The following is a 25,026-nucleotide window of genomic DNA, read 5'->3' as shown; positions in this document are numbered from 1 at the left end:
TGCTTTCCTCATCCAGCTGTCAGAAGGGATCCGAGTGTGGGACGTGAGCGCGGGAGAGAGGCACACACTCCTGCTCGCAGATGGAGACTGCATCCAGCCCATCATTTACTACAGCGGGCAGCAGGTGAAGGAGGGCGAGGAGGAGGGGGGTAATGAGAAGGAGCTGCATCAGCAGGGAGGAGGAGAGGAGGAAGAGGAGGAGCAGGCGGGGGGCTACACCCAGCAGCCTGTTCTGCTGCCCTTCTGCATGAATGTACGTAGTTTAATGCTACAGGTTCTTGCTTTTAGCTCAGCACTTAGCTTCAGGTTGTGTGTTTGTACGAGTGTGAATGTGCGTTTCTTGTGTTTTTCCCAGCTTGGTTATGTGAGCAGTGTGTTCGCGGGTGGGCGGCGGTGCGTGGCACTCTCTGACAGGAATGTGATGGGCTTCATCGCCAGCCTCCACGAGCTCGCGTCAGCTGAGAGGAGGTTTTACTGCAAGCTGTGTAACATCAAGTCTCAGATCTTACGCCCTCTGCTGGAGCTGGGTAAGAAGGACACATCAGGAAGACGAAGGTTTTCCCAAAGTTTAAAAAAGTTTTCAGCAGCCTTGATTTTCTTCTTTTCCTATCCCATCCTTCTCTAGAGTCTCTGAGCTCGGCCCTCGGGCAGGTCATCTTCGGCCTCCTGCAGACACTGGCGAACATGTTTGGCCGTCTGTGTCACCTGACTGGGCAGCACGCCACCAGCCTCACTGCTAGCCTGCGGCGTTGTCGTGAGGTCAAAAGCCTTCTCATCTTGGAGCACACCAGTATTTTCCTCGACTGTTACAACGAGTACGTGTCCAAAAACAAAACACAACTTGAAACATTTGCTAAGAGTTTAAGTCCTTAACGCTTTTAGCTTTTGTGTGTATGAAGTTACTGCAGCGCCGTCGGAAACTTCCAGGTGATGGGAGGCTTCCAGGCTCTGACCAAACCATCCATGTGAGTGCACACAAACAATTTCTACATTAACTCCACATGTTTAAGAAAAGAAAAATTAAAAAGTGAATCCTTTATGATAAATCGGTGGTGATTTTCTCGTAGAGACTTGTTTGGGAAAGGTCCAGAGCTGCTCCAGAAGCTGTCAGAGTGCGGCGAGGAGAACCTCACCACAGCCGACCTCCTGGTGGTGCTCTTCTACCTCCCTGCACGCCACCTTCACGAATACAGCCGGCTGCTGCTCAAACTGGCCACCTGCTTCGAAGTGGTAGGTGGAAGAAACTTGAGCAGCAGCGCATGTGACCTCAAAGTTTGTATTCTGTTATTTCCTCTTTTTACTAACATCAGGTTTCATCTTGTGTTGTCATTTCTACACAGTTTAATCTCCTTGTTTTATAGTAACTTTCATATTTCCTCCTTAATAAATACTGGAATACAGGAAATTATTTGTATACTTACAAAATATATAAAGATGGGTTTTTTTAAAAATAATCCTTATCTTATATAGGTTTTAGATTTTTGGCCTAAATTAACTACTTTTTTTTGTTTGTTTGTTTTTGGGGTTTTTTAGTGTTCCACTGAGTATCAGAAGCTTCAGGACAGCTGCTCCAAGTTTGAAGCTTCGGTCTTGCAACTGAAGCGAAAAAGGAAAGAGGCCGACTACACTGTTCACTTCTGGAAGATCTTTCCTGGAAAAATGACGGTAAACTCTCTGTCCTCATCTTCTGTATCATTGCTCGCACCAAGCCTTCCACGTTCAGTCCCAAGGTGTTATGTGATGCTCCATAATGCCGATTGGCATCCTTGTTTGTCGTCAGGACTCTCTGCGGAAGCCTTACCGGCGGCTGATCTGCGAGAGCAGCAACAAAGGTCTGACCCTGCAGAATGCTGGCAGGTTCTCCGTCAACTGGTTCATCCTGTTCAACGATGTTTTGGTCCACGCACAGGTTAGACCCACACAGACACACGCGCTCACACTGAACGCTCCCGTCACTTCTTCGCCTCTTTCACCTTTATGAAGCCATCATATTTCAGACACTGTAACCTGGTGTGTTTCAAGCGTTTGTGTGTGCTTGCCTCCGTGCTGTCAGGGCGTGGCGCCTTGTAAAAATCTTGTAAGTATGCGGCCAGCAGCAAAACTCAGCATAGCAACCCAACTCACCCTGTCTCCCACCTCCTCCTCCTCCTTGTTTTGTGTGTGTGTGTGCGTGTGTGTGTGTGTGTGTGTGTGTGTGCGTGTGCGCGCGCGCTTTGGGGTGTGTGTGTGTGTGTGTGTGTGTGTGTGTGTGTGTGTGTGTGTGTGTGCGTGCGCGCGCGCTTTGGGGTGTGGGGGGACCCTGTGTGACAACATGTGGCCCTGTTGGACACACTTACTAAGGTGGACCCCCCCCAAATATCTGAATGAGTTTATGTTAGCGATGCACCTGTGCTACAACAAATATCAGTAATACTTTGTAAACGACCTGCAACTGAGGGTTTAATTCAACTGTAATTAAAAGATATTTTGCTGTATTTTACTTGAAATTACAATTTAATGATATTTACCTACAAATGCTTAAAGGTACGCTAGGATAGGGGGTAATAAGTCAGGTTTTTACAGGAAACAACGAGATAATTATACTGATTATATATAAAATGATTATACCAATAGTTATAAAATATTTTTTAAGCATATGAATAAGTTCCAACACTTTACAACCGTTTAAAATCAGACTGAATAATTTGGGTAATACTGATTTTGGTTTTTTTTGGTTTTTTTGTTTTTTTTCTTCTTCTTCCGCCCTGTTCATTGCGCACAGAGATTTCTCCAGAATTTCCAGATTCTCTGAATATCCTGATGGTCATAGTATCTGCAATTTTACATTGAGGAGCATTGTTCTGAAATTATTTCACAATTCAGACAAGCATTTCTTTCGCAGATTGGTGAAACTCTCCCCACTTTAACTTCTGAGGTGCTGTCTTTTCTAAGATGCTCTCTTCTTACCCAGTCTGCCAATTAACCTAATTAAAAAGCAAAATATTCCTCCAGCTGTTTTTTAAATTTAATTTTAGTTTTTTTAAGTACCACTTACTTTTTCAGCCTTTTGTTTCCGTCCCACCTTTCTTGAGACTTGTTGCTGCCATCAAACTCAAAATGAACTAATATTTTTCATGAAACAGTCAAATGACTTCAAATTAGTTCAAACATTTGATATATTTTCTATATTCTAATGTGAGTAATAATGTGAATAGCAAATCATTTCTTTTTTCTTTTTTTTCTTTTGGGGGGGTTGCGATAAAGTTGGTTGCATGAGCTCAGTGGAAGGCAGCTATGTTCTCTCTGCTTACAAACATTTACGTGCATGTACGGAAAGACAAAGGAGGAAATTTTGTACTAAAAAATTGAAAGAACTTTTTGAAATGCACACGTGTTTACAGCGGTTTTCCTCGTGTTTCACACTCGTTGAGACAATATCAGAACCTGCGGGTGCATTGCTACCTAAACTACATGAATATGTCCACTATTGCCCAGCCTCCGTCCCCTCCTCTCCCCTTCGCCTGCTCCCCACCTGTGGGATTCTGCTTGGAAAGATGAACAGACAGTAACCAAGGCTCTTTTAAATCTGCTCTGACACATTGGAGTCTAAAATCTTTCATGTTAAGTTCTCCTTTCCCGGTAAAGGCTTGGTTTCTGCTGTTAGCTGAAAGCACAAATCCGTTTCCATTTAAAGTGTTAAAAAACCAACAGTTCCTGGTTCACTTCTCCACAGCAGTTTCCTTTCCCCTCTCCTTGCTTGTTTTCCTTTTTTCATTCTGTTTAATATTCTTCTTTATTCCTCTTCATCATCTCTAATGTGATTGTTGTGTGCATCTCGATTCCCCTCCTCGCTCTCTGACTGGCGCCTCCCTTGAATCATCCTCGTCTTGTCAGTGTTTTAAAAAGCCAGAAATGCACAAACAAGTTTGACCATTTTTAACGCCTTCAGCAGCAGGTGTTAGCAGGACGGTCAAAGTGGTGTCTGAAAGCAGAAGACCCGAGTGAGAAGCCAAAAGAAAAAGGATTAACTTCCTCTTTAAAGACGTGAGAACGACTGCTTTAGTCTTATGTTTAATCTTGGGTTTCTATTTTAAGCTTAAACGTGTTTTTATGCAAGCCTGAAATACAGATAGTTGATTTTTACTATTCTTTAAAAAGAATAAACTCTCTCTGCTGTTATTCTCATAACAGTGGATCCAGAAGTAGAATTGTAGCCTTATAATCATCGTATTCTCATAAAAAGCGGGATTATGATGCCTGATGTTACCAGTACAGTCTGAAACAGAGTTACTGTAGTGGCGGTCATTAAAAAATGACAATAACAATAAGGAAAGGGTAAGAAAAATAATAATGGTGTCTAAAGCAAGCAGTGGTTTACAGATATAAAAATGTGGACTTGTTGTCGTTCCCAGTTTGCTTGTTCTCTTTTAAGCGTCCCGGTCGTTGGTGAAGTCTGTCGATCACCTGATGTGCTCATTCGTAGTGGTTGGGTTCATGTCGCTGTCTCTCTCACTCACCGTCGGTGGTTATATTCTCTTTGATGCCTTCTCTTCTTGTCTCTCTTTTCCATTTTATCTTGTTATCCTCCCGACATCATTTTTTCTCCCCCAGTTCTCCACCCATCACATCTTCCCTTTGGCCACGCTGTGGGTGGAGCCAATCCCAGAGGAGGACACGGGCCTGTAAGTTTGCAGCTTTTCTATGATAATTGAAGGAATTTCACAGGGAGCTTTTGGAGTCATTATTACACAAACCTTATCTTTGTAATTATATTTACAGTTCTTTGCAGAAGTTTTGAGCCAGGAAACTATGTTGCTAAGAAAATAGGAAATGGGTGCACTGAAAATACATGGAAATAAAATAGGCAAAAACAGATTTTGGACAATTGTAACGAGCTTGAAAGTCAATATTTGGTGTGACCACCTTTATTCTTCAACACAGCCTGAACTCTCCTAGTCATCCGCAAACCATGACCAAGTCTCCACTCTTATTTACATTTAAAAAAGAAAAGGATCATACTTAGTTTTTAACTTTCTCTTTAAAGAGCCTTACATAAGAACTGGATTGAAAAGCAGTGATAACAGGTCTGATGGAGTGATGAATACAGATTTGACATTTTGGGATTCAGATTATCGTCAGTATGCAGGGAGCAGGTTAGCAGAGAGGTACAACAGTAAGTGTCTGTAAAATACAGTAGAGGCTCTGTCATGGTTTGGACCTGCATTTCAGTCAGTGGTGTTGGAGATTTTGTTAATTAATGAATTACGAACTCAAAAAGTACCATCAGACTTTGACCCACCTGCAATACCATCTGGAAAGCATTTGATTGGCAACAGTTTAATTTTTCAACATGACAATGACCCCAAACACACTTCCAATAAAGTAAAAGCATACCTGGAAATAAAAACACACAGTGGAACTCTATCAGTCATGGATCGGCCTCCCCAGAGCCCGGACCTCAACATTATTGAAGCAGTCTGGGATCATGTTGACAGAGAACAGAACAAAAGACTTCAAGACTTTTGCACAGCACTGTATTATATTTATGCAACTATAATTGCACGGGCACATGAAGCAGAGATTAGTATCTCTGCTTCACAATGGAACAATGAATAGTTTCCATTGTTCCTGGGAAATACTTGAATGTTTACATTTTGCTCAGGGACCCCTTGGTAACTCATCATCAGCAGTGAGGGCTGGATCTGACTTAGAAACAGAGGGGCATTGCATGTTCATCATAAAGCATATTCTTCTTTATCATGCTTTTATACCATAATAGGAACCATAGTTTACAAAATGAACCTCATGAATTATTCACTAAGATTTGAAACTAGTGGCTTGGAGCATAATATGGAAAGTGTTTACTGAGATTTAATTCAGGGGAGAAGTAGGGTTATTTTGTCATAACTTGTAAATATCCATGTCTTGATCTTTCCTCACTGTTGCATCTGTGTAGTTTTTATATCGTGGTAAAACAAAGGGTATCTGTGCGTGTAGGTATGGGTTAAAGGTGATCACTCCTGAGGAGACGCTCACCCTGCTCGCCTCGTCTCCCATGGAGAAGGTAACTGTTTAAAAGCTGATGTTTACCTTTTTAAAAACTCAATTTCTATTTCTGAACTGGGCTGTTTGTTCATTCTTAGATCAAGTGGCTTCGCTCCATCAACCAGGCGGTGGACCAGGCCCTGAGCGGAAAAGGACAGGACGTGGCGTCAGGCAGCTCAGTGCAGAAGTTGGAGCCTCCCATCTCCAGAACAGCTTCGTACACGTTTTATAAGGAAGGGCGACTGAAGGATGCGACATATGAGGGTCGCTGGCTGTCTGGAAAGCCCAACGGCAGGTTGGATGTTCACACTGTTGCATTTACACTTAGATAATTTTACTTATATGTTGAGAAATTGGAAAGTGTTGTTTGTTTGTTTTCCCAGAGGTGTTTTGAAATGGTGTGATGGGAGAATATATACTGGGGCATTCAAGAATGGACTAGAAGATGGGTGAGTGCTGGAGCCTAAAATCTCCTAGTTGTTTATGGTAATTGTTCAATTTGTGTGTGGGTGTGTAAGCCTGAGAGCGTGATTTATCACCTTTTGTTTATGCAGCTTTGGTGAGTTTGTGGCCCCCAATAAGACGCTGAACAAGAACGACCACTATCAAGGTTACTGGAAGGATGGCAAGATGCACGGCCTGGGGACATACAGGTGAGCAGCATGAAAATGTATTATTTTCAGCAGCATGCCCTTTATTATAATTACTATTATTATGATTACGATGATGTTTGGCTAGATTTAATGCACAATTCTGAGTTCATTTTGGATTTCTAATCCACACACGGTCTAACGTATACATACATGCTCAAGTACAGTGGGGCAAAAAAGTATTTAGTCAGCCACCGATTGTGCAAGTTCCCCCACTTAAAATGATGACAGAGGTCAGTAATTTGCACCAGAGGTACACTTCAACTGTGAGAGACAGAATGTGAAAAAAAAATCCATGAATTCACATGGTAGGATTTGTAAAGAATTTATTCGTAAATCAGGGTGGAAAATAAGTATTTGGTCACCTCAAACAAGGAAAATCTCTGGCTCTCACAGACCTGTAACGTCTTCTGTAAGAAGCTTTTCTGTCCCCCACTCGTTACCTGTATGAATGGCACCTGTTTGAACTCATCATCTGTATAAAAGACACCTGTCCACAGCCTCAAACAGTCAGACTCCAAACTCCGCCATGGCCAAGACCAAAGAGCTTTCGAAGGACACCAGGAAAAGTATTGTAGACCTGCACCAGACTGGGAAGAGTGAATCTACAATAGGCAAGCAGCTTGGTGTGAAAAAAATCAACTGTGGGAGCAATCATCAGAAAATGGAAGACATACAAGACCACTGATAATCTCCCTCGATCTGGGGCTCCACGCAAGATCTCATCCCGTGGGGTCAAAATGATCATGAGAACGGTGAGCAAAGATCCCAGAACCACACGGGGGGACCTGGTGAATGACCTGCAGAGAGCTGGGACCAAAGTAACAAAGGTCACCATCAGTAACACACTACAACGGCAGGGAATCAAATCCCGCAGTGCCAGACGTGTTCCGCTGCTGAAGCCAGTGCATGTCCAGGCCCGTCTGAAGTTTGCCAGAGAGCACATGGATGATACAGCAGAGGATTGGGAGAATGTCATGTGGTCAGATGAAACCAAAGTAGAACTTTTTGGTATAAACTCAACTCGTCGTGTTTGGAGGAAGAAGAATACTGAGTTGCATCCCAAGAACACCATACCTACTGTGAAGCATGGGGGTGGAAACATCATGCTATGGGGCTGTTTTTCTGCCAAGGGGACAGGACGACTGATCCGTGTTAAGGACAGAATGAATGGGGCCATGTATCGTGAGATTTTGAGCCAAAACCTCCTTCCATCAGTGAGAACTTTGAAGATGAAACGAGGCTGGGTCTTCCAACATGACAATGATCCAAAACACACCGCCCGGGCAACAAAGGAGTGGCTCTGTAAGGAGCATTTGAAAGTCCTGGAGTGGCCTAGCCAGTCTCCAGACCTCAACCCCATAGAAAATCTGTGGCGGGAGTTGAAAGTCCGTGTTGCTCGGCGACAGCCCCAAAACATCACTGCTCTCGAGAAGATCTGCATGGAGGAATGGGCCAAAATACCAGCTACTGTGTGTGCAAACCTGGTAAAGACCTATAGTAAACGTTTGACCTCTGTTATTGCCAACAAAGGTTATGTTACAAAGTATTGAGTTGTATTTTTGTTATTGACCAAATACTTATTTTCCACCCTGATTTACAAATAAATTCTTTACAAATCCTACCATGTGGATTCATGGATTTTTTTTTTTTCACATTCTGTCTCTCACAGTTGAAGTGTACCTCTGGTGCAAATTACTGACCTCTGTCATCATTTTAGGTGGGGGAACTTGCACAATCGGTGGCTGACTAAATACTTTTTTGCCCCACTGTATATACATGAATTCACTTACAATGCTTTAACCTAATAAGGCTAAGACCTATTAACTTCTCATTAGTGATTATGATTGACTACAACTGGTAGTTTCTCTATATGTTTGCCTCATTAGTTTGACCAATTCTCAAAACAATGTGGAAGTCACCAGCATCACTGTCCACAGCGAAGAACATCACCATGGACTGAGAGGGTGTTGATCAAAAAAGAAAATGCCCACATTAACGAGCCAAATGCCTTCTAGAGAAAAGTTTTATGGTCAGACGACACAAAGATTGAACTTTTTGACCACAATGACAAGACGCATGTTTGGAGGAGTAAAGGTGAGGCTTTCAAACCTAAGAGCACTGTCCCAGCTGTCAAACATGGTGGGAATATCATCGTGCTCTGGGGCTGTATTGCTGCCAGTATTACTGGTATCAGTGGTACTGGTATATTGCACAAAGGGGAAGGAATAATGAAGAAGGAATACCTCCAAATTCTTCAACTCCATCTCAAATCATCAGCTAGACTGTTGAAACTTGGACACAGTTGGTATTCCAACAGGACAATGATCCCAAACACACATCAAACCTGGTTTTATTAAATGGATAAAGCATGCTAGCATTAAGCTTCTGGAATGGTGCTCCCAAAGCCCCAACCCATGAAAATTTGTGGACAATGCTTAAAAGCCGGATCCATGCCAAGGAACCAAACAATGAAGTGTTGATTGCTACAAAACGTGTCTGGTCGAGGTGCAGTATATATATTTGACCCTGTGTGTGTGCTTTCTTTCTTATGAAGATGAGCTAACTATCAGCAACCGTATTTAAACATACTTATAACAGTTTTGAGGGAGATTTCTCATTAGCAAATGTTGTCACCTGATAAAAGAAGTTCTTCTTGCTTGCTTTCCTTAAAATCAGAGACGACATAGGAAGCATTTTAGCAGTGAAATTTTTCAATAAAAGAACAGATATAGATGAAACAGCTGTGTTGTAAGAGAGCACCCCTCCTCTATCTGACTGCAGGTATGCCAGCGGTGAAGTTTATGACGGGTCCTTTCAGGAGGGCGTGCGGCACGGTCACGGCATGCTGCGCAGTGGCAAGCTGAACACCTCGTCCCCCAGCGTCTTCATTGGTCAGTGGCTGCAGGACAAGAAGACCGGCTATGGAGTCTTTGACGATATCACCAAGTACGCTCATTCCCACACTCAGACAGTTCTTTTGCCTATAAATTTACTGGCAGCTTTCTGATATTACACATATGAAGGGATAAATAGGCTGCTGTCTGTTTGCTTTCCAGAGGAGAGAAGTACATGGGCATGTGGCAGGACCACCAGCGGCAGGGCACCGGAGTGGTGGTCACCCAGTTTGGCCTGTACTATGAAGGAGCTTTTAAAGACAACAAGATGATGGTGAGCAGCTCAGAGGTTTTATCCCCAGTTGTCTCAGTGTGTCACAACAGCAGACGTTCTTCAGTTTTCATGTTTTTTCAAAGCACATCTGTAGTTCGGCGTATGACATTAATCTGTGTATTTTCCTGTTATTTTTGCCGTCTCACAAGCAAAACTATTTATAACAACATTTTTAAGCTAAAGTAAATTAAACCCTGCTTAAAAATATTTTTTTCCACAGTTCTGGTGATTTTCCTTTTGATGGAAGGACAAAATCAATTTTTTCATATTCAGGAAAAACCCTGAAGTAGAACAATTTAAATCATTCATAAATCATACAGTAGTATAATATTCAGTCATTTTTGCAAAGATGTATTCTATTCTTTTATTCATTTTCCTTCAAATATATGTAGATGATGTAAGTACCAGAGCTGCTTTACGCTTTTTTTATTTTTTATTAAATTCTCAGTAGAGCTGGGCATCATCAGAAATGCCTGAAGGAAGGGAGGAAGGAAGGAAGGAAATAAAGCAATGTTCACAGACATGAGGTCACAAAGAATAATCACAATATAAGTGTAATAGAAAATTAAAATACAGGTGATAGCAATTCAAAATAAAGTTGTGACACAGAAAAGATCATTAAAAACATTTACTATCATTAAGATTCTCAACAGTAAGTCTGGTTAATGAACAAGCTGTCAGCTGCTTGTAGATTCAGATAAACGTAGATGTGAGAGGTACGAGTCTGTCATGAGGAACAACCAACACATCCTGAGCCTGTCATCGAGCCGCAGTGTGTTTAGTAAGAAGCTGAGATCTGTCCATTGTCCGTTTAGGGCTCTATAAGTAAGTACAAAAAAAAAAAGTATTTTAAAATCTAAGCCAGTAAACAGAGCTTTACAGGAAGAAGCACAATGACATAAATGTGTGAGTAATTGTCTCTAGTTCAGCTGGAAAAAGGAAAAACAGTTTACAATTTAAATATGTTCCTTAAATGAAAGAAACCGGAAGCCCAGAGATGAAATAATACAAACGCATAATGCAGAAATGTCACATTTACAGATTAACGGTGAGCTCATTGGAGCTCTGTGTGTTTGTGTGTTCTTGTAGCAAACACTGTAACAGCAGCTCTAGGGCTGGGCGATATGGCCTAAAATCTATATCGCGGTATAATTTGAAGCACGTATATATATCACGATATATTCTCCTGTATAATGTATTTTCAACACTATAAGGCGCACTTAAAATCCTTTAATTTTCTCAAAAGTCGAGAGTGTGCCTTATGTATGAATTCTGGTTGTGCTTACTGACCTCGAACCGATTTAGGCGTGCAGAAATCTGTTAAAAAATGTTTTAGTACAACTTTGGTAAACCGCACTGCTTAATGGATACTATACACGGGCCAAACTTCAGTCAGGAGAACAACTGAGATTTTTCATCCACAATACAAGGTTAGTTTTTAATATACTGCAACAACATGGGAATAGAGCAGCTGCGAGAGAATTCAACATTAATGAATCAATGGTAGGGAAGTGGAGGAAGTGCAGGGCGATCGTGGCTCAAGAGTGTGGAGTTCGCCTTGTAATCGGAAGGTTGCCGGTTCGAGCCCCGGCTCAGACAGTCTCGGTCGTTGTGTCCTTGGGCAAGATACTTCAACTACCGCCTACTGGTGTTGGCCAGAAGGGCCGATGGCGCAATATTGCCTCCACCAGTGTGTGAATGCGAGAGTGAATGAATAGTGGCATTGTAAAGCGCTTTGGGTGCCTTGAAAAGCGCTATATAAATCCAATCCATTATTATTATTATTATGGCAGCCTCGCTTCTGTCAGTCTACCCCAGGGCAGCTGTGGCTACAACTGTAGCTTGCCTCCACCAGTGTGTGACTGGGTGTGTAAAGTGCTTTGGGGTCCCTAGCAGGGGACCAGTAAAAGCACTATACAAATACAGGCCATTTACCATTTTGGCTTTCCCCATATTTTAAAAGTGCTTCATCTCTTTGTTATGACTGTCGCCCGGCATAATTTGCAGACGATAATGGTAGTAGCCGCTGCGATGCTTTCGACCAAAACAGGCGCAGCTTGATGACATCATCAACATGCGCTATTGCGGTAGAACGGTATAGTCAAAATCTGTATGGTTGGCCAAATTTATATCGTTTCTATCGCCCACCCCTAAGCAGCATATATTAGGGGTGCAACGATACAGAAAATTCACGGTTCGGTTCGATATTTTTTTCGATACAAAAAAAATGTTCATGCCTTTTTAATTTGTCATTTATTAAAATTATAAATATATATTTTAACTCAAAAGTACAGTTTTTAAATTTAACCCTAACCCTTGTGCGTGTTTTTTATTTTGACAGCGAATGCGCACCTGTGGACCACTTATGTGCAGCCCTGGTTATTTAGCTCATCATATTGCAGCCACAGAAATTATTTTGTCCATGAAACCATAAAGCTGCACTTTCTTTTTGCCTTATAGTCTGATTTGTCATAACTTCTCCGTTTTGTGGTAAGCTTTTCTTTGGCTGTCACTTCTTCACCCTGACCTGTCTTATTTGGCTCAGCAGAACTAAAATATATATCCTGCTGCTTTTACACACGCACTCACATAAGCTCAGCGATTCTCTGCGCGATCAACCTATCACATGTTTAAGCTTGCTGCGGGAGATTTCACTTGTCATGTTTGTGTAGTAAGCTAACGATTAATAAGACGATGTCAGAGGAATTGGTGCGCAAATTATCATCACTCACCAATCAAATCAAATCACTTTTATTGTCACATCACATGTGCAGGTACATTGGTACAGTACATGTGAGTGAAATTCTTGTGTGCGAGCTTCACAAGCAACAGAGTTGTACAAAATACAATAACGTAAACAAGCAAAATACAAGAATGGCTACATCTGAAACTAATAAATATATGTACAATATATAATCAGTGCTGTCCGAGCGATTGCAAAGTGAAAGCAAAAAAATAAGCGCAAATTCAAACGCGACTTCAATATGTCACATATTGACAGTGGCTCACCGATCCCAATGACATAATTACCCAGCTACATTTCCAAAAGAATGCAAAAGCATTGACATATATTTTTCCTTCCTACAATAGCCCGACGGGCAGGGCAGAGATAGATTTTGGTAGCCCGACTGAAAAAATCGCTAGCCCCGGGACGTCGGGCTAGCGATATTGCAAGCCCTGTATCTGATTGAGGAATCACTCATCTTTGGAAAAGAGTTTATTACAGAGAAATGGCTCTTTCCAAAATAAAAGCTATACTATACGCTTCTTCTGGGCTATATTCTCAGCAGCATATTAAACATATCAGGTCCCCATAAGGAGACTCATGTGCTAACGGCTCTCTAAATGACTCGGCTAAAGTTTGTAGCATGCATGCTTGTTGTTTTTGTACTAGGATGATGTAAATGTGCAGTCATATTCGTTGTGTTCCCACTAGTGCTTTCAGGTTAATCTCGTTGAAATGACGTTAACGCCACAACACGGCAAATCTCCGTTAACGAGCTACCCCTGATAGCCCCGTGCATGGGGCTAGACGGCCAACACGTTAACGAGCTAACTGCGATAACACACTAGTTCCCACCCATGTAATTGAGCATTGCATGGCACATCCAACATACTGTTTTACTTTAGTCCATGACGCGCTTACCTTCAGGGTCATACATCACATGAAAACCAAAATAATTCCAAACGCCAGATCTGAATGAGAGTGGGGGAGGTCCATGTTACAAGGAGAGCTTAACTTCTGTCTCGCTAGCTTGCCCTGCGCTCTTCCTTCTGACTATGCTGTCTGTGTTGAGCGCTCAGTGGATCTGCGCTGGACAGTGCAGCCTAGGCGGAGTAGTCGAACGCAGATTCACTGAGCGCTCAACACAGACAGCATCGTCAGAAGGAAAGTTGATGAAATAAATTACAAATTTTGTATTGTTCGATACATATGCGTACCGAACCGAAAGCACTGTATCGAACGGTTCAATATTGATACGAATATCGTTGCACCCCTAAAATAAATATAAATATATATATATATATATATATATATATATATATATACACACACATACATATGAATGACCGAGCTAAGATCCTGTGGGACTTCCAGATACAGACGGACAAAATGGTGGTGGCTAACCAACTGGACATAGTGGTGGTAGACAAACAGAAGAAGACGGCCGTAGTGATCGATGTAGCGGTCCTGAATGACAGCAATATCAGGAAGAAGGAACACGAGAAGCTGGAGAAATACCAAGGGCTCAGAGAAGAGCTCGAGAGGATGTGGAGGGTGAAGGTAACGGTGGTCCCCGTGGTAATCGGAGCACTAGGTGCGGTGACTCCCAAGCTAGGCGAGTGGCTCCAGCAGATCCCGGGAATAACATCGGAGATCTCTTTTTTTTTTTTTTTTTTTTTAAATATTTTTATTGAGAGACAAGTGTACAGTAGTTTACAATGACAACACAATCTGTTCCCCTCACATATTTTTTAGTTTTTCTTACATGAACAGACACAATAACACACACACAGGCACACCTACACACACGCTTAAGTAAACAAACAAAACAAAACCTAATAAGAAACCCAAAACAAACACAAACCCCAAAAGGGGGGAAAAAAAAAAAAAGGGGGGGGGAAGAGACATGATATTAATCAGCTGGTAGAGCGTTTAATGACTTGCAATAGTCCACGAAGGGGCCCCAGATAGAATAAAATTCTCTGTATTTGCCCTTCGCCACAAGGCCTATCTTTTGCAATTTAAGAGATGACATCACATCTCTAAACCAAAAAGAAACTGAAGGTGGCTTTGAAGATTTCCAAAGGAGTAAGATGCAACGTCTAGCCAAAAGTGATGTAAAGGCTAATATTTTGAAGTGTGTAGGGTCGGTTAGACCAGTGTTGACTGGAAGCCCAAAAACAGCTAGAAAAGGGTCCATGCAGATTTGGGTCCCAAGAGCTTTGGAAAGAATAACTGAATACTGACTCCAGAAGCCATGGAGTCTTGGGCACAGAAAGAACATATGGCCTAGGTCACATGGGGTGGCATGACATCTCTCACACTGATCCATCACTTGTGGGTAAATCTCAGACAGACGAGACTTTGAATAGTAAACCCTGTACAACACCTTGAACTGGATGAGTTGTAACCTGGCACAGGACGTACTATAACGGACATTGGATACTGCTTTCTCCCATTGCTGATCCGAAAAAATTATTCCTAACTCCTGCTCCCAAGCCCCCCTAATTTTAGCAACGGAATGGACATTTAAATCCATAAGTTGTTTATATATTAAAGATATAATTGACTTCTTATTGGGTTTAAGGGATAAGAATTCCTCCCACGGTTGGACATTTGGGAGAAGAGGGTAGGAGGGGAAGAGAGCAGAAGTGCAATGCCGTGCCTGAAAATAACGGAATAGATTGGTAGCCGGAAGATTTGTTTCTGAACACAGGTCTAAAAAAGTTAAGAAAGTGCCATCTTTATAGAGATCCTTAAATGTATTAATACCATGACGCTTCCACTGTACATAGGTACCATCAATGAGGCCAGGAGTAAACAGATGGTTCTGCGTGATGGGCATGTGTACTGACGCAGAGATGTACTTAAAATGACTCCTGAATTGTGACCAGACCCTTAGACTAGACTGTACCACGGGATTTTGGGTGAAATGAGAAGGCTTAAGTGGTAGTGGAGAGAATAATAAAGCTTCTAAGGATGAGGAAGTGCACGACAGGCGTTCCAGTTTGCACCACAGCAGGTCTTGAGATTCAAGCCAATGGGTCAATTTGTGAACATGAGAGGACCAATAGTAAAATAAAAAGTTAGGCAAGGCAAGACCACCATCAAATGTCAGTCTCTGTAATAATGATTTCCTCACCCTGGGGTGTTTCCCTCCCCACAAAAACGATGTAACTAGCTGGTCTAACTTTTTGAAAAAAGCTTTAGGTAAAAATATAGGAATACTCTGAAACAGAAATAACAATCGAGGCAAAATGTTCATCTTTACAGCATTGATCCGACCAATTAGGGACAAAGGTAGCGATTTCCATCTCTGAAAATCTGATTGAATTTGAGTCATTAAAGGGGAGAAATTGGAAGAGTATAGAGAAGACAAAGTACGAGTCATGTTAACTCCCAAATATTTAAAGCCAGCAGGGCTAAGTCTAAAAGGAATGTCAGATTGTTTAAGTGTAAGACATAAAGAATTTATGGGGAAACATTCACTTTTAAGAAGAAACATCGGAGATCTCTGTCCAGAAGAGCGCAGTCCTGGGAACAGCTAAGATACTGCGCAGGACCCTCAAGCTCCCAGGCCTCTGGTAGAGGACCCGAGCTTGAAGGATAAACCGCCTGCAGGGGCGTGCTGGGTGTTTTATATATATAAAAATAATAATAATAATAAATGTGTGTTTAAAATGGGAGATGATGACTCTTTCAGGGCACTGGTGTCCTTCTGTCAGAGGACGACACGACGTACGAGGGCGAATTCTCAGACGACTGGACCCTCAGTGGAAAGGTAACTAAATATGAATACTTAAAATTTTTTCTTCTAAATCTAATACCGAGTGCAGGTACTTGTTATTAAATGTCCTGGCTCTCCCTCAGGGCGTGCTGACCATGCCCAATGGTGACTACCTGGAGGGCTCCTTCAATGGCGAATGGGGCTCTGGTCTCAAAGTGACGGGCTCCTACTTTAAACCACACCTGTTCGACACCGACAAGGACAAGACCCAAGCCATGTAAGCTCATGAGTGGTCTCATGTTTGTTAAAGCAAACTTTAATTTGTCTGTATATACTTTATATTGTTTGTTGATGCGGCAGGAAGCTGGGTCATCTGTGTGTGTGTGCCGAGGATAAGTGGCCGGCGGTTTTCGAGGAGTGTTGGAGTCAGCTGGGCTGTGAGGCTCCGGGCCGAGGGGAGCCCGAAAAGGCCTGGGAGAACATTGCTGTGGCCCTCACCACCAGCCGGCGACACATCCTGGACAGGTACCACCTGACGCCTTCTTATTGGTCATAAAACTTCTCGTTGAAGTAAAAACATCTCGAATCTAAAATTCCCAATGTTTGTGCATCCCAGTCCGGATGTTTTGTCTCGATCTCACAACAAAACGCTGGAGAGTCTGGAAGTTATCCCGCAGCACGTAGGGCCGATCACCATGGACAGATACAACGCCATCCGCCTCTACCTAATCAAGGTGGGTTCACCGAGTCGACGAAGTAAAAGTACCGGTGGCAATAACAACTGCTGATATACTAACCTGCAAACAGGTTTTTAGAGTATATTGGAGCTCTTTAACTGGCTGCAACTAATGATTATTGTGCTGATTGATTTTTTTTTTTTTTTTTCCTTGATTAGAGCGTTCACTGACTGGTTTGTAATAATTCAAACAATAATGAGAAATACGACCATAACAACATAAAACTGAAAGTCCTAAATGAATAACTCTACACATATAATTTTAACAGCTAAAGCTCAAAATCATTAACGCTGAATAAAAATTCTGGTCATCTTGTTTACCTGATCAGAGTGTTGCAGAGCATTAGAGGGAGGGTTATCGATGAGACCCCTGAGCAGGCACAGCATTGACAAAATGATCCTTTGTCCTCCAGGCGTGTGACACTCCGCTGCACCCTCTGGGTCAGCTGCTGGAGACCCTGGTGGCGGTCTACAGGATGACCTACGTGGGTGTTGGCGCCAACCGTCGGCTCCTACATCAGGCCGTCAGCGAGATTAAATCTTACCTCAACCACATCTTCCTGATTGTCAGGTAGTCACTGTGAATGGATCCAATGTCCTTCATGTCTGCATAACAGCCAAGATAGCCTCATAATGTCCTCAGGCTGTCAGTAATGCGGAGAGGAGGGGGAACTGTGAGATGAGCTTATTGATTTCAAAGGCAAATAAACATTTCTCTAGATGACTCTACACGATTTTATTGTATGTTTTTCTTTGTTTTGGTTCAGATTTTTATTCCCAGACCTGCCAGAAGAGGGCGGTCTAATCCCAGAGCCGACCACCGACCTGCAGGAGAAGAATGAGCCCAATTCTACTGATGCCCTGCCGGAGTCTCCCAAACCTGCGTAAGGATGGATCCACGTCCCGCTGCTGCCATATCTCCGGTGAGCGGGCTCTGGTTATTAACGACTTCCTCCGTGTGTTTGTGTTTCAGCCGCGTGGTGAGCAGCTCGGCTCTGCTGCTTCCTGTCCTTCTGCCCCGTCTCTACCCGCCGCTCTTCACCCTCTACGCCCTGGACAAGGAGAGAGAGGACGACGTGTACTGGGAGTGCGTCCTGCGCCTCAACAAGCAGCCCGACCTCGCCCTGCTCGCCTTCCTGGGCGTCCAGCAGTACGTCAGAGCTGAACATGCGGCTGTAGAAGAGTTTGTTTTTATTTTATGCAGATCCATAAATACTACTACTTCTTCTTCTTCTGTTTTCCTCCTGTCAGAAAGTTTTGGCCTGTTTCCATCCCAGCATCTTTGCCTGCGCCTGGCGAGAAGCAACTGGTATCATTTTGTTCATATTTTCCAAAACTAGCTCAGATGTTTTGGGGCTGTGCTGACATTGATTGTGTTTGTTAATTTCCTTTAACTTGTTTTGTTTTGGATTTTTTTCTTTTTACTTAATCTTAATCTTAAGTTAAATATTTGCTAATTTACACATGACACTGTTAAAGACAATTCATCTCAAAGGTAAAAGATCCTGTTTAGTTCATTTTTATGATGGGTTTAAACTGATAGTGATCTCTCAGTTCAGTCTTTTAAGTCTCCTTACTGTTGTTAAGAATTTTATTTCTGTAGTACTTTTTTAAAGACAAAGGGGGTGAGGGGATGTTGTTTCCATCCATTATTGTTATAAAGATGTAAAGCGTGTTTGTTCTGCTGTGCGACTTGTCCAGGTCATCTCCAGCACCAAAGACGCCTGCTTTGCTTCTGCAGTGGAAACACTACAGCAGATCAGGTACGGCTCCATTCAACGGCTTCTAATACTTTTAAAGAAAATACAGCAGAGGGGAGGGGCAGTGGTTGGTTCCTTCATCCTTCATCTAGAAGTCCTCTTTTCTTTTGCAGCACAACTTTCACGCCATCAGACAAGCTGCAGGTGATCCAGCTCACTTTCGAGGAGATCACACAGGAGGTCCAGGCGCTTCTGAAGCAGGACTTCCTGTGGTCCATGGACGACCTCTTCCCTGTCTTCCTCTATGTAGTACTACGAGCGCGGTGAGCATTGAACCACAGAAAAAGCACAGTAATGCACACATTTACAGAAATAAATGGCGAAAATGAGGTGTGGGCAGAAACACAAGCAGTGGAGAATGGCTTAAAAAAAACTGCAAGGGCTTTTGCTATTTTTGTAAGCATAACCAAAAGTTTTAGGTTTCAGCTTCTTAAATGTGGAGGTTGTTCTACGTGATGGTGGGGAAGGCAATTTTAGTCAATAATACTGCTGTTCAACTTATTCAAAGACCTACACCCATCCCAGCTGCTCTCAAATGACTTGACAGTTGTAGCAGATCAGTGACATGCTTCACAGAACGGAGTTTGCACTATAAACATGAGAAAATGTACACTCATTGGCCACTTCATTAGGCACACCTGATCAACTGCTCATTAATGCAAATATCTAATCAGCCAGTCGCATGCTTGTATGGAGACGTGCTCGAGTTCAAACTGAGCATCAGAATAAGGAAGAAGGATCACTTCAGTGATTTTATGTGGCATGGTGGTTATTCTGAGCATTTCAGAAACTGCTGATCTAGATTTTCCCCAGCACATATTTTGGTCTCTAGAGGTCTGAAAAAGAAAATAATCCATTGAGCAGCAGTGAAAATGTCTTGCTGATGCCAGACTCCTTCAAACTGATAGTAAAGCAACAGTAACTCAATTAACAACTTGTTACAACCACACCAGGTGCCACTCCTCTCAGCTACTAACAGGAAACTTTGGCTACAAATCCCTCAGTCTCACCAAAATTGGACAATAGAAGACTGGAAAAACATCATCTGGTCTGATGAGTCTTGGTTTCACCAACATTACAGTCAGAATTTGGCCTTACTGACTCATATCAATGTGTCAGGACCAAAATCTCTAAGCAATGTTTCCAGCACCTTGTTGAATCTATGCCATGAAGAGTGAAAGAAGCTCTGAACCAAGAAGAGGGACAAACCTTGAACTAGGAAGGTGTACCTAATGACTTTGTGGTATGCGAGTGTGGAGCATATCCCCATGCAGTACACACATACACATGAGAAACAAATGTCTTGGATTGTCTTTTAGCACAGAGTGAGTCATTTTATATTTGTCAGATAATCCATCATCAAACATGGTCAAGAGGTTCAGCTCAGTGGCTGAAATGAGTGAAAATGAGGCAGAGCAGAAGAGCTAGTGGCTACCATTTGCTAGGTCCACATATGGCACCTCATGGTGGACTCTTTTAGCGTCACAGCCTTGGTACAATACGAGAAACTGGACATGACGAGCAAGGAGCAGATCTGACTCAAAGGTTGGCTTTTTTTTCTTTCTCTCTTCAGTATCAGGAACCTCGGTTCTGAGGTCAGTCTGATCGAAGACCTGATGGACCCCTGCGTCCAGCACGGAGAACACGGCATTATGTTCACCACCCTCAAGGTAACGCACATGCAGCTCACGCTGCTTTGTCTGCAAGCGTTTCAAAACTTTTAGGTCACTCAGGTATCTCTCCCCCTGCAGGCCTGCTACTACCAGATCCAGCATGAGAAGGTCACTTAAGACGAGACTGCTGCTTAGTCCTCGGTGACCTTCATGCTGCTGATTTTCCACTCCCCTCCTCTCAGCTCCAGTAGCCGGGCATGAGGATGACTGACAGGGAGGAGGAGGGGTCATAAGAACAGGTCGTCGAATGCTGCTTGGACACATCCCGTCACAGACCCTCCCTCCCTGAAACACTCATCATCCACAGGTGATGAAGGTAGAAATGTCGCCGTGATGACAGACGCGAGCACAGTCGCACCATCCATGTGGGTGGAGTTGGGGAATAAAGATGACTGTTATTAAATCACCTTTAGCAGGGAGGGAGTGCAAAGTTTGTCTGTGGGATACCGGACCTCATTTTTTCTCCTTAAAATTTTTAATCTTAAAAAAAAAAAACAGTAAATCTGGAAACATGAATTATTTTCAGTGAAAGCTACATGAAGAGGAAGTAACTCTATAAACTGTGGATTCATAAACTTTATAATCTGAGATGGATGCCTACGGTTAGTGGCTGTTAGGCACTGCAGGGGGGGAGCCGGTCCTGAAGGAAGGTTTTTGGGTTTTTTTTGTTTTTTTTTCTTTTGCAAGTAAAACTGACACTTGTTCAAAGTTTCTTTGGAGAGGATTTATCTGGGCAAGCTGACTGCCCATTTTCATACTGTATTTAAAGAAAGAACGTGTTACAGCATCAGTGAACGGACCTGAATCTAAACAGTTGCTTATAAAGATTTTTTTTATTTCTTCATTTGAAGCGCAAGCTTCAGCCGGATTGTTGACTTGAAAGCGTACTCACACGTCCTCTGAACATAACCTCAGACTGTTACATTTAAAATGCGTATCCTTCCTCTGGCCTTTAGTGCATACATTATTAGGTGTCTGTTTTTTGGGGGATATCAGCTGTAGAGATGCTCAACTTGTGGTGCTCAAAGCAGCAAAGCAAATGCGTTTAAATATCTTGTAAGTAAGACTGAAAAACTTTTTGTTTCACCTCATCTCTCCTCACATCACTGTCACTCACAACAGCTGCTGACTTGATGAGGATTTAGTTGCTTTTCATGCCATTTAAAAGTGGTATCTAAGGTAAAATCAAAAGCGACTTCACCACCACTTTGGAGTATTTGGCTCAATTACAGAAGCACATTTGCGATCATGTGGGTCTTTACCTATCTGTGATCTGCAAATACCTGAACTAATTTTCTGACATAGCATCAAAACAGATCCTGAAAAGACTTTCTGGAAAAAGCTTAATTTACTTCCTGCTTCTGCTAACACCAGCATGTTACTGGTTACAGAGCCGTCACTTTAATCGTCTACACAGCAGGTTCTGTTACCATTAACGAGGCTTCAGAAATGAGGTCTAATTTTAGAAATCATGATCTGGGTATTTTAATAAAATGGTGGAACTATTTTCTTTGACCACCTACAGACCAAACAAGCTAACATCAGAGCTCAGCCAAGCGGCTGCCGTCCATGTTTGTCCTGTCATATGATACTTATCGACTTAAAAAATAAAATCGATTTGGAAATGTACAGGGATCCATTTCCAGGTGTACTGGGAGCAGTGGTGGTTGGAAGAACGAACATAGTTCCTGTAGTCTAGAAATTGATGAGTTTTCAAGACTTCTTAATGCCTTGAGCACCACAAGGTGTACAGTGCCACCTGGTTTGTTTTATGTTCATAAGATTAAAGATAAGACTTATACCTTTAGAGGAAACAATAAAAAAAAACAACCAGCACTGCAGGCCAGAGGAAAAATATGTATTTAATGTTTTCTTTTGTTTTTTTTTTTAAGATGAGCTTTTCATTATTCAGTCCACAGAAATGTCTTTTCATTGACAGCGTTTTGCAGGAGGTGTCTTTGGTTTGTATTTCTGAGCCCAGTGTTCGCAGGACAGTCTTACAGCTCTGCAAGGTGGTGGTAGGAAGTGGAAATTTGGCGCTTTTGGAGAACCTGTGTTGCTCTTTATTACAGTCTTATTTATTAGTCTCACTAATAAAAAAATAACGATTCGAATCTTTAATCTTAGGAGTTGAGGACAAGATGTGTTTTTTTTTTTTTAAATGTTATTCCCAAAAAAGCTGAAAATTCCTTCTGCTTTTTAGCGATAAAAGTTTTGTTTTGTTTTTTTACAGTACAATGACAGTGACGTTGTACAATTCACTTATATTGTATTAACGCTACCTGACGGTTTGTTTCCACTCTTTCTTACCACCTGAGAAGCTTTCTCGTTCATCACTGCTTCATTTTGAGCAACTAGCCATCCACTTCCTCGCTCTGTGGTTACACTTTTTAGCTTTATGCAAATCAGCAGTGTCTGTAACCTTTCCCTAATGTGAAGACATATTTAGCATCTCCTTTGTTCATTTCTTGTTTGAAATGTTTGCAGAAACTCATTTTGCTGGATTGTTTGTAGAAATCGTCCTTTAGCAGTATGCAGAGACGTTTGATTTGTATGCTGCAGGAAGCTGCAAATATCCTGACAGTGTTTCTATTAATCATGTGGAGGCAGGCCACACAGCCAAGGAAGGAAACTAACCACCAGCTAAAGGTCTAAACCTCACTGATCTGCAAAATAATCAATGCAAGCGGTCCAATGTGAATTCTGATTTAATCACAAGAAGGACAGAAATGTGTATTTTGCCTTTTGCGAGTGATGTCTGAGCCGAGAAGCAGGCCGCTTTAACGTTGCTGTTATAGATATAATAGAGTTCAAAGCTTCACACCATCTGCTAATGCTGCCCCCCACCCCCAACCATCAGGCACTGTTGCTTACTTGTGATCTGCGTCACACATGCCACTTTAAAAAGGGATTAAGAGGGGATTCTTCCTTTTGTTGCTGTTCATGCCCTGGTCTGATAGTTTCGACAATAGAAATAGCAGCAGATCAGAGGTAAAGCCGCTGCTCTCGCCCTGCGGGATATTCGAAAATCAAGCAGAAAATTGTTTGTCAGAGGTTGTAAAATTTAAACCTGCTCATGGGAACTTCTTATACTGTTGAACCTAAACTGATATGTGATGATGTTGCTGCTTGTATCTGAGGTGAAGTGTGGTCCTCACACGTGCAGTAAAAATCATTTTATAATCTTCCGTCTGTGTTCATGAGCCCAAATGTGCTCGACCCTCGTGGAAATGAAGCAGTATTGTCTTTTTTTCGAGTTCACCGAGTTCATCCCTAGAATGCATCCTACACACTTTAGCCTTTGGGTTTAACATTTATTTGATGTTTAAGCCAGGCTCTGTTCTTATTTCACTGACTAGAGAAGGCGCCCTCGGGTGTTCTTCAGCATCATCTCTTGTATATTTTATTCAGCTTAAATTTGAAGGCTGACATGATTCACTGCTGCCTATGAAAACAGTTTTTTCTGACAGTGACGCGGCTGACTTTGAAACCAGATTACTGATGTAGTGGTTGTTCACACACTGACTGACTTTATTTAGTCCAGACTGAGTGGAGTGTTTTTGTGCTAAGTGTAAACTGAAGGAAGCGCTGATGTTTTAAACCCTGCAGCTGGTTAACCAACTGCACCAACGGCTGTTTTGTCAACGGGCCCACCTGTGTCTTTTGCACAATGTCAAACGTGTTGTACTTTTAATTGATGACAAAGGGCAATAAAATCATTTTGGTGGAAATCCACTTAGGTGTTTTGCCTCCATTGTCTGTCTTCCTTCCTTCCTTCCTTCCTTCCTTCGCACCCACTTATCGTGGAGATGTTGCTGCAATCAGGCTACTCGACTCAGCTACAGTGACTTTTGTGGGAGGTGAATGAATTCTTCTGCAAGACATTTCTGGCTCGAGTCCCTACAAGAGGACCTGGGTGCTGTGGTGGAAAAGCAGCTAGTGATTGAAAACTTGTAAATGAAAATGCTATTCTACAAGGTAAAGTTTTCCAAATTTGAGTGTGTATATATATTTTTTTTAATGAAATTTTTAATTAAAATGCAATAATCCAGTTCTCTTATTTAAAATACAATCATATGGGCTTCCTGTGTGCAAATATAAATAGAAAATTTTATGTTTTTTATAAGTTATATCACACTGTACAGTCTAAAGTACTGAAATGGTAATTTATTTATTTTTTATTAAATTTGAAAATTTAAAAAATAATTATATTTAAGTCCCAATGAAAAGCCTGAATCTCATGCTTTTTGTAACGTGTTGATGGGTCAGCCACAGTCAAGCATTCACACGCTGTGCATCACTGGCAAAAGTTACGTCTGTTGCATACTAGCTCTCATGATTGCTTCTACAACTTTATCATCTTGTGAGATGGGGTGTAAAATTTTGTGAAGAATTCATGATTAATAAAAAAAAAGCTCTCCTGTTACAGGCACCACAGGCTGCTAAAATGTAAACTTCTTTTCTTTTTGCTAAACTTGGCAACGTATTTATTTTCACATACATGTGAATGTTAAAAGTAACCCAGCAAAAATTTGGATACTGTATTGGAATAATAATAAC

The 25,026-nt window shown here is 42.0% G+C and overlaps 1 protein-coding gene across 6 annotated transcripts in view; it reads left to right on the top strand.

Annotated features, from left to right (window-relative positions):
• als2b (alsin Rho guanine nucleotide exchange factor ALS2 b) overlaps positions 1-24,201 on the top strand; it is a 58,428-nt gene extending 34,227 nt beyond the window's left edge. For 4 of the 6 annotated variants that reach the window (XM_082523572.1, XM_082523573.1, XM_082523575.1 and 1 more), the window contains exons 10-35: positions 17-253; positions 356-527; positions 626-815; positions 900-965; positions 1,068-1,272; positions 1,534-1,665; positions 1,781-1,909; positions 4,591-4,661; positions 5,977-6,043; positions 6,123-6,319; positions 6,408-6,473; positions 6,579-6,677; positions 9,459-9,623; positions 9,734-9,845; positions 16,274-16,351; positions 16,441-16,574; positions 16,658-16,822; positions 16,914-17,031; positions 17,447-17,604; positions 17,801-17,917; positions 18,007-18,183; positions 18,285-18,342; positions 18,735-18,796; positions 18,907-19,056; positions 20,367-20,463; positions 20,545-24,201. In XM_082523572.1, the coding sequence (XP_082379698.1) occupies positions 17-253; positions 356-527; positions 626-815; positions 900-965; positions 1,068-1,272; positions 1,534-1,665; positions 1,781-1,909; positions 4,591-4,661; positions 5,977-6,043; positions 6,123-6,319; positions 6,408-6,473; positions 6,579-6,677; positions 9,459-9,623; positions 9,734-9,845; positions 16,274-16,351; positions 16,441-16,574; positions 16,658-16,822; positions 16,914-17,031; positions 17,447-17,604; positions 17,801-17,917; positions 18,007-18,183; positions 18,285-18,342; positions 18,735-18,796; positions 18,907-19,056; positions 20,367-20,463; positions 20,545-20,583 (3,261 nt within the window). In that variant the 3' untranslated portion in view covers positions 20,584-24,201. The remainder of the gene's footprint in view (positions 1-16; positions 254-355; positions 528-625; positions 816-899; positions 966-1,067; positions 1,273-1,533; positions 1,666-1,780; positions 1,910-4,590; positions 4,662-5,976; positions 6,044-6,122; positions 6,320-6,407; positions 6,474-6,578; positions 6,678-9,458; positions 9,624-9,733; positions 9,846-16,273; positions 16,352-16,440; positions 16,575-16,657; positions 16,823-16,913; positions 17,032-17,446; positions 17,605-17,800; positions 17,918-18,006; positions 18,184-18,284; positions 18,343-18,734; positions 18,797-18,906; positions 19,057-20,366; positions 20,464-20,544) is intronic. The other 2 variants (XM_082523576.1, XM_082523574.1) reach the window with 1 other exon arrangement.
• The last annotated feature ends 825 nt before the right edge of the window (positions 24,202-25,026 follow it).

Source organism: Aulonocara stuartgranti (genome assembly GCF_965226115.1).
Source record: "Aulonocara stuartgranti genome assembly, chromosome: 23".
In the NCBI taxonomy this organism is placed as follows: Eukaryota; Metazoa; Chordata; class Actinopteri; order Cichliformes; family Cichlidae; genus Aulonocara; species Aulonocara stuartgranti.
Note: the sequence above shows the minus strand (reverse complement) of the source record. Positions and strands in the feature narration are given on the sequence as shown.